Genomic DNA, 12777 nt, shown 5'->3' with positions numbered 1-12777 from the left:
GAAGAGGACCAATCCCACCATTCTCAGAAAAGGCAAAGTGCTGTTTGATAAGGCTTCAGATGGAGGACTAAAAAACTAGTGTCTGAAGATGGATCCTCTAGATTGCATTGTCTGAGAAGGTGTTTCTCTTCTTGAAAAGTTTCTACATAAGCAAGAAATCCCTCTGATTCTGCAGATTCTTAAGGGCTTTATTAATTTTATTTCCTTATGATTTTTTTCACATGAAATGGGCTATTTTCAAAATAAGCAAATCATAAATGATTTTTTGGTGCAAATTTGTTTCCAGAAACCTTAATAAGTTCAAGTGCTCTTCATATTTGTACATGTACATGTACATGTAAATGTCCCTTCTGAACATGAAAAAGATATAATTTTTTTTCTATTAATGCAATATTATGTTACCCAAACAGGTGATTTCCAGTTCTTATTCTTTCAAAAGCTTGCATCCGGGAAAAGAAGTTGACAGCTTTGCTCTTTAAAGAAATTGTTTCTTGTGTTCATTGTACATACTCGCGAACTGCAAGTTCTTTCAGGGTAAAAATACGAATAGGATCCTTTTTTGCCTTCCATTCTTCCAGTTTTTCTTGCAAAGACAGAAAATCCTTGCCAAGTTCATATGCCAGAGTGATCATTGTTTCTAACAATGGAATGTAATACTTGTGGCTAGTATGTACACAAAGATGCGACAGAGCTTTTTCTCCATATTCAAAGGCACTTGCTGGGTTTTCCAGGTCCTTGTGGCACACCACTATGGCACAGAGAGTAGGGACAATTGAGACAGGGCTGCCTCTTGTCAGCCTTGCCTGCAGACCAATGACTTCTAAAAGGATTTCCAAAGCTTTGGTGTACTGGCCACCCCGCAGGCACCCATATGCTTCCTGAAGCTCTGGCCTTGTTAAAAAATCAATAAATTTTTTTGATCTTCTGATATATTTCATAGAATATAGAAGTCTCAGGTAGTCCTTGAAGGCTAATTTTCTCTCATTGATTATTTCTTCTGTGAAGTTCCCTGTCAGAGTTTTTTTGGGAAAGGTCACATCTTCCATTTCTTCACTAAAATCCTCCAGCAGATTTCTGTGCAGTTTCTCGAAATCTGAGTAACGGCGCTCAATTACAGACTTGTTGCTGTCAAAACTCCCTGTTTGCAGAATGATGATTTTATACATCTAAACGCAATGAAACAGAAAAACAAGCATGAGATGGACCACTGTTGCCCCAGTGCACTCAGATTTTGTCTGCTTTAAAAATCTGCAGCCATCAAATTAATAATTCCCTCCTCCTGTTGTGCTATACTTTTGTCACCAAATTTAGCCTTAGCATGTAAGTAAGTTGTAATGCACTAAAAGATCCCATCCGGCAAGGTGCTGGGAACAGTGAATTAGCAGCAGGCTGACACAAGTAAAGCCATTTACAAAGCATTTCTGTAGCTGAATTTTGTTTATAACAGCCATAGCTGCTGCAATCAATCATCTACAGTGAACTGAATGGATTTCCCAGACTTAATATTGAATATAATCTACTTTACATTGGTTGTAATACTCAGAAATGCAGTTTGTATCAGACATTTCTAGGGATCTGGGGGTATTATTAAAGCTGTGGAAGAAGAGGGAGTATTTGGCAGTAATGTTTGGTGTGTGCAATAATAAGATGGAGCAACTCTAAAGCCTTTTCTCCCTTTTAAATCATTGTCCTGTTATTCAAAACTTACTTGGCATATAAATAATGAAAAAGAGTGACATTTCTACAGCAATCTGTTTGTCATCCAAAACCCTTCGCTAACAGAAAAGCTGTCCCACATTAACAGTACTCAAGAGTATGTCTTCCTCAGCTCTTCACTACCCTTAAAATGACAATAATAAATGTGATATTAGAAAAATTGATGCAAAATAAAATTGTGTGTTATGTGATGTACAAATAGATTCTCTTCTGGTTCTGATGCAAGCACAATGATGCTAAGGAAGGGCCAGATCCTTGATGTGTGTAAACCAGTGGAGCTCCACTGAGGGCCGCTTAACTACATCACTGCACACCAGCTAAGGACATGGACTGTTGACCTTGCTGGCTTCAAGACAATGACCAGGTTCATATTCAACTTGACCTTGCTCTCATTAAATTATACAAAACCTGGAGCCATTGTACTCATGCCATTTGTTTCCTTTGCTACTGTTGAAGACTGCAAACCAGTATCAGCATTATTCTCTGTCTGATTCCCTTCCTTGCTTTTCCTTAAAAAGAAATTCTCTCTTTTAATCTTCATAAATGATCTTTACAGGTGCTCCTTGAAAGGTTTCTAAATTTGAGCTGACTTCTTTGAGGTCTTTTCATTTGTAAGCACTGTGACATTTTCCTACACTTTTTCCTACTCCCTGCTGAAAAGTATATATATGCGTGATGCATATCGAAAACAATGATAAGAGCAATTTTTTAAGCTATCATTTTATCAAGGGCAGCTAAGTAAATAATTTACAAGTACTTGTTCTTTTCTTTGTGGAGTATGCATGAAAGAGGGCCGAAATACCATTTAGTTAGATAATCATTCAAATAGGCTCAATTTTGTTGTAATGTACATATCTTTGCCTAGGCATGTAACGTATGGCTAAGTCTAACTACTTGCACGTATACTGAATCATACTCTTGTTCTCATATAGTTATACTAATATAATTTTTAACTATTCACCAAGCTAGATACTATTGAGTGTGTGTAAGTATGGCAGCACCTAAGTAGGCATGTATAGCATGCAACAAGGTCTTAGGACAGTCTCCCAAGCTTTTACCTGCTCCATATTCTACCAAGCTGCACAACCCCGTATCAGAAACTGGTAAGATTCTTAGCATTTTTCATCTACAGATCTCAGAGGTCCTTGCAAACAAGGAAAACATCTCTATTTCACAAGAGTACTGAAGGAGACTTGCTGTAGTCCCTTCAGTCCCGCTGCAGGCCAGGAGCAGAACCAGAAATAAAAAACAAGTGTCCGTACTGTGAGTAAAGATACAAAAATACAACTTGTTCTGTTGTTCTGTCCCTCATACTCATGCTTCACCTTAAAAATATGACAGAAATGTGCCATGTAATGGAGCTCTATATAGGTAAGAGGAATGATCCTAAGCAACCTAGCTGGAGGATGTCTTAGACTTTGTCAACTTCAAAGAATTTTGCACTTGTGCTAAGATAAATCTCTGATGATGAATTTATACAAATGCAATGCAGCTGCTACAGTGGAAGTGCAACTATACTGATATTTTTATACTTGTGTGAATTTCCTCTAGGTTGACAAACCTCCAGGTGTTAAGGACACTCAAGAGACTAATTCACATGATATCACATTTCCACTGCTGCAGATACTGTGAACTGGTTGTCAGAGGGGTATTTTAGAGGCAGATTCCATCAGTTATGCCCATAAGATCAGTGATAACAAGTTCTTTCTACTCAGTATGATCACAGCTTGCAAAACTTGGCCCTCAGTAAGGCTTTCATGTAGTGAAGCATGCTGTGTGCTGTGCAGACCCCTGTAGAGTGAATAAAAACTAATGATCTTCTTACATATTCATTTTTTAGCTTACCACATATTTAGATAAATGATGCTCTACAATTCTGGTTGATGGGATTTCAAAAACAAGCTTGACTTGTTTGCACTGGCGGTTTTCATTCCTCCAATATTCCTGAAGCTCCTTAGTGGTCATTGAAGAGTTGGGACTTAGGGATACACTGGAATCTAAAACCAATAAATTTAGTATTTCAGATTATAACCTTTGCAGTTGGAAACAAAACTTATGCATTTATTGTGAAAGGAAAGGCTAGAATTTCTGCTGCTGCAAGACCTAAAGACTGATAAAATAAGCGATTTCACTGCTAATAAAGACAGGTCCAGATTCTTTGAGGAAAGTTATTGTGGTCTGACATTTTGAAAGACACTAAATAGTCTGCAGAATGCAAAGTAATAGAAAAGTTACTGACAAAAATTATTGAACGTCTAGGTTGTAAGCTTGGGCACAGTCTGAGCAGGAGGTAGGCTTCACCTTCCCAAAAGTAGCCCTAAGAAACGCTGACTCAGTCTTCTGAATCAGATGTTTCTCTGGGCTTCTTTGTTGCTAAAAGCAGGAGATAATACAGTGCATATATTCAAACACTGAGTCTATTCAGATATTGGGCTTGTGCAGTAATGGGTGAAAACTGAGAACACACAAATGTCCTAAGCTGACAGGAGAAACTTGGATATCCAGCTCAGCCAAAGGAAGAATTCTCATTTCTTCTTATTTTGTAGCTAAGCTGATGACACAGTTCAGCCACAAATATTTTATATACCTCCTTTCCTTCCTCTCTCTCTCCCCTCACAGACACACACACAAACATATAGACACATGCATATATAAAAATGTAGGACAGCTGGTTGAAGACTTTGCTTACGGGGGAATTCGTTGCAGTTTTTCAAAAGGGTGATTTTCTGTCTTTGAAATCTACTCACAACAGTTTTCATCAGGTGGTGTATGTGCTAGGAAAGTGGATTAAAAAAATGGGATGTTTGTATTTCTGTGGGTACACCCGTCCCAACTTCAAATTAATAATGTCTCTGCCAATGTAGTCAGCTGAAGTCAGTCTGCAATATATCTAACATTCAGTTAATGGATCTGAATGACCACAAATGAATGGGAAGATAACAATCTGATGCAGCAATAGAATTGTAAAGGCACCGCAGTACTCCTTTACTGGCCCCAATTTTACATATTCTTAATCATTTGGTCATACAGTTTCAATTATGGAGGCCTTTGGGGTTTGGCTCAATCTCTATGAAGCATATATTTTCCTAAAGGAGGGGGTGTTTATGACATCTTTGCAGGCTGAAAATCTTGATGAGATGATATATATTTTGGATTATACGTAACATTTTATTTAATAACAGATGTCAGCAATCTTAGGCATAGTGAATGTTCAATGCTGACTCTCCATAGGGTATGTGAGAGACTACTGCTTGAGATTAGCTTCAGTCTTGGTATCCTTGCTGACACTGTCAAGAAGTTCAGATTTTGTGACATGCAGAAAGTTCACTCCTGAGACACGCCATCTGATAATCACCATTTTGATCCCTGGTGTGTAAATTAAATCTGGAATACATTTTATGTGTAAGGGATTGAAAAGGAAAGTTCTGTGTGTGTATATATACACCAGGATGTGCATCTGTTTCACTACTGCCACATTATTTGACCAAGTTCAATTAAGGCTTATTTTCAGTGAAGTATAGCAGCGTAAATCTGGACTACAGATATATGAAGCAAAGTTTTTAATAGAAAAGATTAATGGCATAAATAGCTACATGAAAAATAAAATTAAAGGGTAGCGTCAACCTTGCAGGTCATCTTTTTCTGGGTTTTCTTTTCTCACTTGACATGAAATTTCAGCTTGGGGTTGATTTTGCTCTTTATCAGATGGACTTGTGGTAGAAAACATAGTAATCCTGTTTACAGCTTCCAACAGTTCCCTTTCTGCTGCGCAGTGCGAGTCTTGGTCCATCGCAAGCTATCACTGAAAGATTACAAAAATGACATTTCTTAGTAGCCTGCCTTTAGAGCATCCAGACTGGCAATCTTTTTTTACTGACTTACTCATTGGTCTCTGTGAACTTGTAGGAGGGCAACTGCACATTCACAAAAACTAAAGTAATAAATAGAAATATCTAAATAGGTACCAGAGAAAAACCATTTCTATTACCATTACCACTGAAAGTGTTTAGATATCTCCTTGGAAAATTAAAATTAAACATGAAAAATGTAAGTTATGTTGAATAAGATGAGGTGCAGAACTCCATTCTTATCTATGAGAATTTTGGTATACACTTCAGTGGGGGCAGATTTTTTTCTACCTGTATTTTGCCCTTAAGCTTGCAAGTATGAGCTCAGATAAATCTCAGATAAATCTTGGAGATAATTAGTATAACTAGCAGCCTGGTCCCTTTACACTGCTAGGATTCACTGTTTCTAACTCTCCAAAACTTGTCATCTGTTCTTAATCACAACTTGTAGGACAAAAAAAGGGCAATATCTACTACAGTATAATATTTTTTTCATATTTCACAGTTTCAAGTTCTCTCCAGAGATCTGTCTCTGTGCTATGAAAACAAAATAATTGAATCTGACAATGGCTAGATGGAAGGAGAACTGAGTTTTCTAATTATTGTACAGAAGCATTTTCCCATTACTTGTCCTTTTAACTTACATACTGTGCTTGTAGTAGATCTATATTCCTGTTCTGATATGATAGGACTACTATTTTACCACATGCTGATAAAATACTTAACACAGTATACTCTTTGCTGGGGTAGTGTTGAAAGTTAGTATGAAAGAAATAGTTAGTATGAAAGAAATGTTGCTCATAATTCAGCCAAAGGGTGAAAATCAAATGACAAAACAAACTACCTTTTTAAAAAACAAGTCTCCCTGCTATAGATGTAAAATTAATGCCCAAGCAGAGGCTATTGAGTAATGAGAGGGTTTAGTACAGGGATGTTGCTACATAGCATCTGGCCTCCACTTTTCTACCACACAGTTATGCAATGCTGGATACAAAGGTGAGGAAACCTCTTCAGCAGGCATATTGATTTCTGGCAGACTGCAAGGCCACACAATGAAAAGCAATTACTTTCCCCACTGGAAATAATGGAAATGCAAACCACTTTCCTCTAACAGAAACCCTTCTTCCTTTGCCCAACTTGGATAAGCAAGTACAGAAATGTCATCCTCCTTAATAAGAGCACCATGGAAGCCCTTAATTTTGGACTTTGGACTAGAAATTAAAAGTTCTCACTGTTCTTCCAGTCCTTCTTAAGATCTTCGTTCTGAACATGAAGAGTAGCACTTATTGTCTAACTGCTCAGTCTTTGGAAAACCATGACAGTTTATCCCAAGAGCATAAACTTGCAAATATTCATTTTTCATGTAAAGATAATATTAAATATAGTAGATTAAATAAGATATCTGAAAATGGCCAATTTTAAACTACAACTCTTTGTATGAAGGTGGTATAACCTCATAAGCACAACTGTATTTATTCTGAAAATATGTATCATTTTACATACGCATAACTTTATATACATAAAATATGTATTCATATCTCTCTATATAAACACATCTTTAAAACATGATTTACCAGAGAAACACAACACACTTGTAAACAAAAGAATGCAGAAGTGAACATTATGATACACAAGTCTTCTGCCTTGAATATATGTCTTGAAAACTACCTGTACTTCATAGAAACGGTTTCAGTTTTACAACTAAAAATCATTGTAAGCTCTTTTAACTAAGTTTCAATTTATTTTTACATATATATATATATATATATATATATATATATATATATACTAAAAAACAATTCAAAACCCCTGAAACAAATGACACAGTTTTACTCTGAACAGAAACTCATCCTGTTCCGTTTCAGGGTAGATGCCAGTCCAACTGCTCCACTGAGTCATAGGTAACGCCAGAAAGCAAAGTGCACAGTGTACCCACCTGGATACTGCTGAAGACCTTCCAGTTGTGGTGCCTGCATAGTGTGTGCGAAGTCACAAAAAGCCTGCTTCGCGTTTTCAAAGCGCAGAAAAATATGTCTGTGCTTTCTTCTAACAGGCACATTCTGCGTTTCACAAAAAGGAAGGAAGAAGCCTTGATTAAATCAGACTTCCTCATCCAATTGGCTCACTGGTTCAGTGCTGACTGATTACGCATGAGATTTCCTATTTGCCTCAAATAGCTCCTGCGCTGTCTGCAAGTGAGGCACGGCCTGCTGCCCACAGTGCAGCTCCAGGAGCAAGGGCAGGCTTGCAAACCCGAGCATCAGGACTACACCTGCAAACACGAGGTCTGGCAGAGGAAAGAGTTCAACAGTAAGCACAAGTACAAAATCAATGAGAACTTCTCTGCGTGGATTTCTGAAACCAGAAAAGCACACTTAACGGAAGAGAGGTTAGGAAAAAAGAGCCAAATACGTGAATGTACTTATGTGGAAAAAATATGCCCCTTGGGACATCTTTAAACTACTGACTTAGCATCCAGTTCAGAATAGAAAATGCAGATGGGACCACAATAAATAGCCTCACTCTATCTAAACTTGCAGTTCTGACAGAAATCCTGAGTCTGCACAGTGCTTAAACATGATTAATTTCAAATATCTCCTTAATTAAAGTTCAAAAAGAAGCATTATCATATCTGACATGACTACTGAATTCGAAATGGGCTTATGTGTGTGCTTAAAATGAATCCTATGCTTAAACTCTTTGTTGAAGAGGGCAAAGTGAGTGAAGAAGAATGATGCATTAATCCACAGGTCCTTTAGCCCAGATGCTTCTTTTTACAGTTCACTTTGGAAATTTGCTATGAAGCATTGGAATAGCTATTTCTGGGGTGAATAATATGGACACGATCTTTTTTTAGTAACGTAAGTTTCCCATTGCCAAAGCTTACTCATTGAAAAACTAAGTGATTTTAATGCAACACAAATGTGGGAGGCAAACATCCAAAGGACCACATGGATCCTGCCCCACGCATTCCTTCAGAACAAACAATTTAAAATAATGTAAAACCAGGCCCATAAACTGGTAATGCATCTCTTCTGCTTTATTTGCAACATAAAACAATGCCAACTTTAACTTGGATACAGTCTAAATATAGAAGTTTTGCCAAAATAGCTGTCAGAAAGATGAAAAATCACTCCCATGCAGCTACAGCCACACTGGCAAAAGCCCTCGTGTAGATGCTGTTGTGTTGGCAGAGTCCTTTAGCCAGTTTAGTGTGTTCCATGCAGAAAATGATTTAAGTTATACCAGAAAAGAAATCTGTGCTTGCCAATAGAGCTCTAAGGTGTAGCTATACCAGCCAACCCTTTTAAGTGTAGACAAAGCATGGGTTTCTGGCTTAAGTCTCATTCCTTTAAAGTTATATTTATGGGTTTGGTTACAATTGTAAGCAAAAACTAAGGGGGATTTCAGCGCATTTTCCACTTATGCTGACAGTTCACAGATGTTTCTGAACTTTGAATTCTGAATCTGTTAATTTATGTGTTGCCAAAAAGCAATGTATTATTTTGTGATGCTTAGTGCTATTGTCCTGCTTTTGATAAAGCTAAAAGAGAAAAGTATATAAAGTATACATTTAGTACATCAAGTGTGATCTCTAAATTATTTCAGAATAAGCAAGTCCTAGCCAAATGAACCTGGATGATTAAAAAAAAAAAAAAAGGGTGAAATCCCTTATTATGAGTATGGCTGACTGATATGAAATAACTTACAAATCAGGGGGGTTCTGCAAGAATTCTGCCTGCCTAAGTCAAGTTAGTTGTTATGGTCACAGCTGGTTTCTGAAGGGGTTTTTCATGCCCAGTAGCTATGACATTCACAGGTTGCTCCTCCTCACCCTGCTCCCATAAGCCTGGGTTTGGTCCAAACAGCTGTTCACTGGGACCCAGTGCCTGTAGTCCGGCAGCATTTTACTTCCTAAAGTCTACTTGATTAGCACATTCAAAAAACTTATACAGTACACAATGGTGTTTGCTAGCAGTATGTTTGCTAGCAGTATGAGTAACTAGTACCTTTTTTACATTCTCAGTTCCACTTCCAACAGTGAAACACCATGTAAAGGGCTAAGAAGTGGAAAAGGGGAATTTTCACAATGGCAGCATACCCTTCTGGGAGATGAGCAAGTGCACTGACACCATCAATTTATCTGACTATATATAAAACTCTGGTAAATTTTAGTGCAAAACCATGTCATAGTGATGAAAAAGGGATCCTCATGCACTGACTTACTAAGAGTCTGTATTCTGTGAAAGCACTGATTTTGGCATACATAAAGAACAGTGCTAAAATGCATCTGGCAAAGGATGTGGAAAAAGAGGGCTCTGCAATAACATAGGAGCAAGGCAAGGTCAAAATCTTAATGCTTGATACATGGAAGTTGTTGTCATAGGATTTAAATCCTACACACTGATTTAAGATGAAAGTACCCATTTTAGGAAGACTAACCTTAAAGTCTCTGTCCAAAACCTGGTAACCAGCTACCAGATGAGCTAGCCTTGCAATGCCATGTATTGCAAATCATGTTTGTGCTTAGACTGTTAAAGAACCAGCTGCAGTAGTGTAAAACGTCCTGCCTTGAGTTATATCCTGATTTGGGCAGTTCCCATGTTCCCAGTCAGACAGATTACATAAATGCAGACAGGAACGATATTTAACCATATAAAACAAAGCCAGTATCAGCTTGAAAAATTGTGAGATAAACCAATGTTACACACAAACTGCAGTTTACTGCCAGATTTTATTGGCATTTTATTATAGGCACAGCAATGTCTTATTCTTGCTCAAGAATGTGGCTGTGTTGTGGTTTAAACCCAGTCAGGTAACTCGTTCACTCACTCCCCCCCTTCTTTCCCTCCCCCTGCTCCCAGAGGGACGGAGAGGAGAATCAAAAAGAATGCAACTCCCACGGGTTGAGATAAGAACAGTTTAGTAACTAAGGTATAACACAAATCACTGCTGCTGCCACCAATGATAATAATGATAAAGGAAATAACAAGGGAAGAGAATACAAGACCTCAGCACCAGCAGACCGATAACTTGCCCCCCCTCAGCCCGACCAAGCACCGACCGATACCTCCTCCAACCCTGCAGTCTCCCAGCCCTTCCGGCTCCCTCCCAGTTACATCCTGGGCATGACGTGCTGTGGTATGGAATACCTCTTTGGTCAGTTTGGGTCAGGTGTCCTGTCTCTGCTTCCTCCTGGCTTCCCCTCCCCCCTGGCAGAGCATGAGGCTCACAAAGTCCTTGGCCAAACCAAAACATCGCTATCAGCTCTGTTCCCGAGCTGAAAGTCAAAACACTGCACTACACCAGCCACCAAGAAGGAGAAAAATGACTGCTACTGCTGAACCCAGGACAGGCTGTAATACCCACATTACAAAATACTCTTCAGCTTCTGTCCTCAGAAATACAGCTTCGGGCAGCTTCTGAGTCTGTGCTGCTTTTCCCTGTCAGGGCCCAAACTATGCAAGTAAACCTTATTTCTTTTACCACATCATTCATTAGTGCTGTAGGTAATGAGAAACAACAGGAGACAGAAATACCTAATGTATTTATTCAAGTCCCCTTTTACCACATAACTAATATTTAGAAAGTGCTGTAATGTTGTTTTTGATGCTTCTACAAGAACCTTTCCTCTCTTCTATTAATGCAGCTGGATAAATACCTACAATCTCCATATTTGAAGCAGCATGAATAGTCTGCACTTTTGGGGTGATGCTGTGATAAATGAATACCATATTTCTGTTCTGTCATAGCACAAAATTCTGCTCCATGTTATTTATATAATGTTTAATTGTATAGTGTCATTTGAAGTGAAACTTGTTTACCAAACTTTATTATTACAAAACATGTCTCCTTTAACCCGAGTGTGGTTTAAACTAATTCACCGTTTAATGGCAAGTATCTCGTGCTGGTGTTACTGACAGGGTTTTCAACATGAAAGAACTATTAGCAAGCACATTTTATGCTGCCAAAGCCCTGTTATCACTCTAAAACTGCTTTATACTTCTACAGGAGTATGAAGGAGATTTAGAGTAAACAGAAGTCTTGGCCAGGCTTTCAGCAGAGGTCTGCTGGTGACACAGAGCTGTCACACGAGCCTCATGGGTCAGTGGGGTATGAACTTGGGCTGCATTTCACAAGCACCACTCTGTCTGTAGAATGACACTTTCAAATGGTTTGTGATAATTTTCCTGTTGAAATCATGGAGAGTTAAGTACATAATTACATGGACTAGAGAAATGTTTTTAAATAGTTGGCTTTGAGTAATTAGGTATTCCACGTAGCCATTCCTATCTAGTATTTTGATATTTTATTCTTCTAAAGTCTCCGACCCCTTTTCTTCTCAATTATAATTATGGTGTACTCAACGCTTAGAGTTGCATTCCACGTGTAATTTATTTATACCCCAAATGTAAACATAATGACAGGACAAGGGGCAACGGGTTAAAACTTAAACAGGAGAAGTTTAGATTGGATATAAGGAAGAAGTTCTTTCCTGTTAGGGTGGTGAGGCACTGGAATGGGTTGCCCAGGGAACTTGTGAATGCTCCATCCCTGGCGGTGTTCAACGCCAGGTTGGACAGAGCCTTGGGTGGCATGGTTTAGCGGGAGGTGTCCCTACCCATAGCAGGGGGGGTGGAACTGGATGATATTAAGGTCCTTTCCAACCCTGACTACTCTATGATTCTATAATTCAGGATTTACAGCAGACATGCTAATGCATTCTGCAGTAGGATGAAAGGCAGCGCTACGAGCAGCGTGAAATGCAGCTGCTGTGGTAGACAGCCACCTCGAGGATCAGCAGAGCATTGCCGCGGACCACTGGGTGCCCTTCTGCAAAGAGAACAAACGCCACGTACTAATCTTATTGGCTTTCCACTACTTCTTATTCTTCAAAACCAAACTGAGCCTTTAAAATGCAATCTCCCTCTAAGTGACTAAACAAAATGATTAGTATCAGCACTGATTCTACAACAGATGGCATCTCATCGTTTCCTCAGGAGTTTCCAACTCCCTCTGGTTCCTGATGCACAGGCCACATCCTTTCCATCCTGCTCGTATCTGCACCAGCCAAAGCCCATGTTGTGCCTTCCCAGCTGCTTGCCAAGAGCTGCGACAGTGATACACATTGCTTCCCAGCTCAGAGAGGGGTACCCAGCCACGACCTAGGGTGCGTTGGACCTATTTACCAACTCCTTCTAGATCTTAGATA

The 12777-nt window shown here is 38.9% G+C and overlaps 1 protein-coding gene across 2 annotated transcripts; it reads right to left on the bottom strand.

The window, feature by feature from the left end:
- Nucleotides 1-389: 389 nt before the first annotated feature.
- SNX20 (sorting nexin 20) lies at nucleotides 390-9000 on the bottom strand. 2 transcript variants are annotated; one of them, XM_061469065.1, is made up of 4 exons: nucleotides 7501-8998; nucleotides 5341-5518; nucleotides 3562-3713; nucleotides 390-1166 (listed from the first exon to the last, which is right to left on the bottom strand). In XM_061469065.1, exons 2-4 carry the CDS (start codon nucleotides 5504-5506, stop codon nucleotides 498-500), a joined length of 987 nt encoding a protein of 328 aa, XP_061325049.1. In that variant the 5' UTR covers nucleotides 5507-5518; nucleotides 7501-8998; the 3' UTR covers nucleotides 390-497. The 2 variants fall into 2 exon arrangements, with proteins under 2 accessions (XP_061325049.1, XP_061325050.1); XM_061469066.1 differs by lacking the exons at nucleotides 3562-3713; nucleotides 5341-5518 and having other exon boundaries at nucleotides 7501-9000.
- Between the last annotated feature and the right edge of the window lie 3777 nt (nucleotides 9001-12777).

The sequence above is a fragment of the Pezoporus flaviventris genome, unplaced genomic scaffold (genome assembly GCF_033815535.1).
Source record: "Pezoporus flaviventris isolate CSIRO_AGI_PZ_B2104156 unplaced genomic scaffold, CSIRO_AGI_Pfla_v1 ptg000054l, whole genome shotgun sequence".
Taxonomy (NCBI): Eukaryota; Metazoa; Chordata; class Aves; order Psittaciformes; family Psittacidae; genus Pezoporus; species Pezoporus flaviventris.
This window is presented reverse-complemented; position numbering and strand designations above follow the sequence as displayed.

Bases quoted from the DNA above. Each gene is read 5' to 3' on its own strand.
- SNX20 (XM_061469065.1), bottom strand. From the start codon at position 5,506: ATGGACCAAGACTCGCACTGCGCAGCAGAAAGGGAACTGTTGGAAGCT. The intron at 3,714-5,340 runs GTTGACGCTACC...TATTGGTTTTAG, and splicing joins AGAAAAAGATGACCTGCAAG to ATTCCAGTGTATCCCTAAGT. The intron at 1,167-3,561 runs GTAAGCTAAAAA...CATTGCGTTTAG, and splicing joins ATCATTTATCTAAATATGTG to ATGTATAAAATCATCATTCT.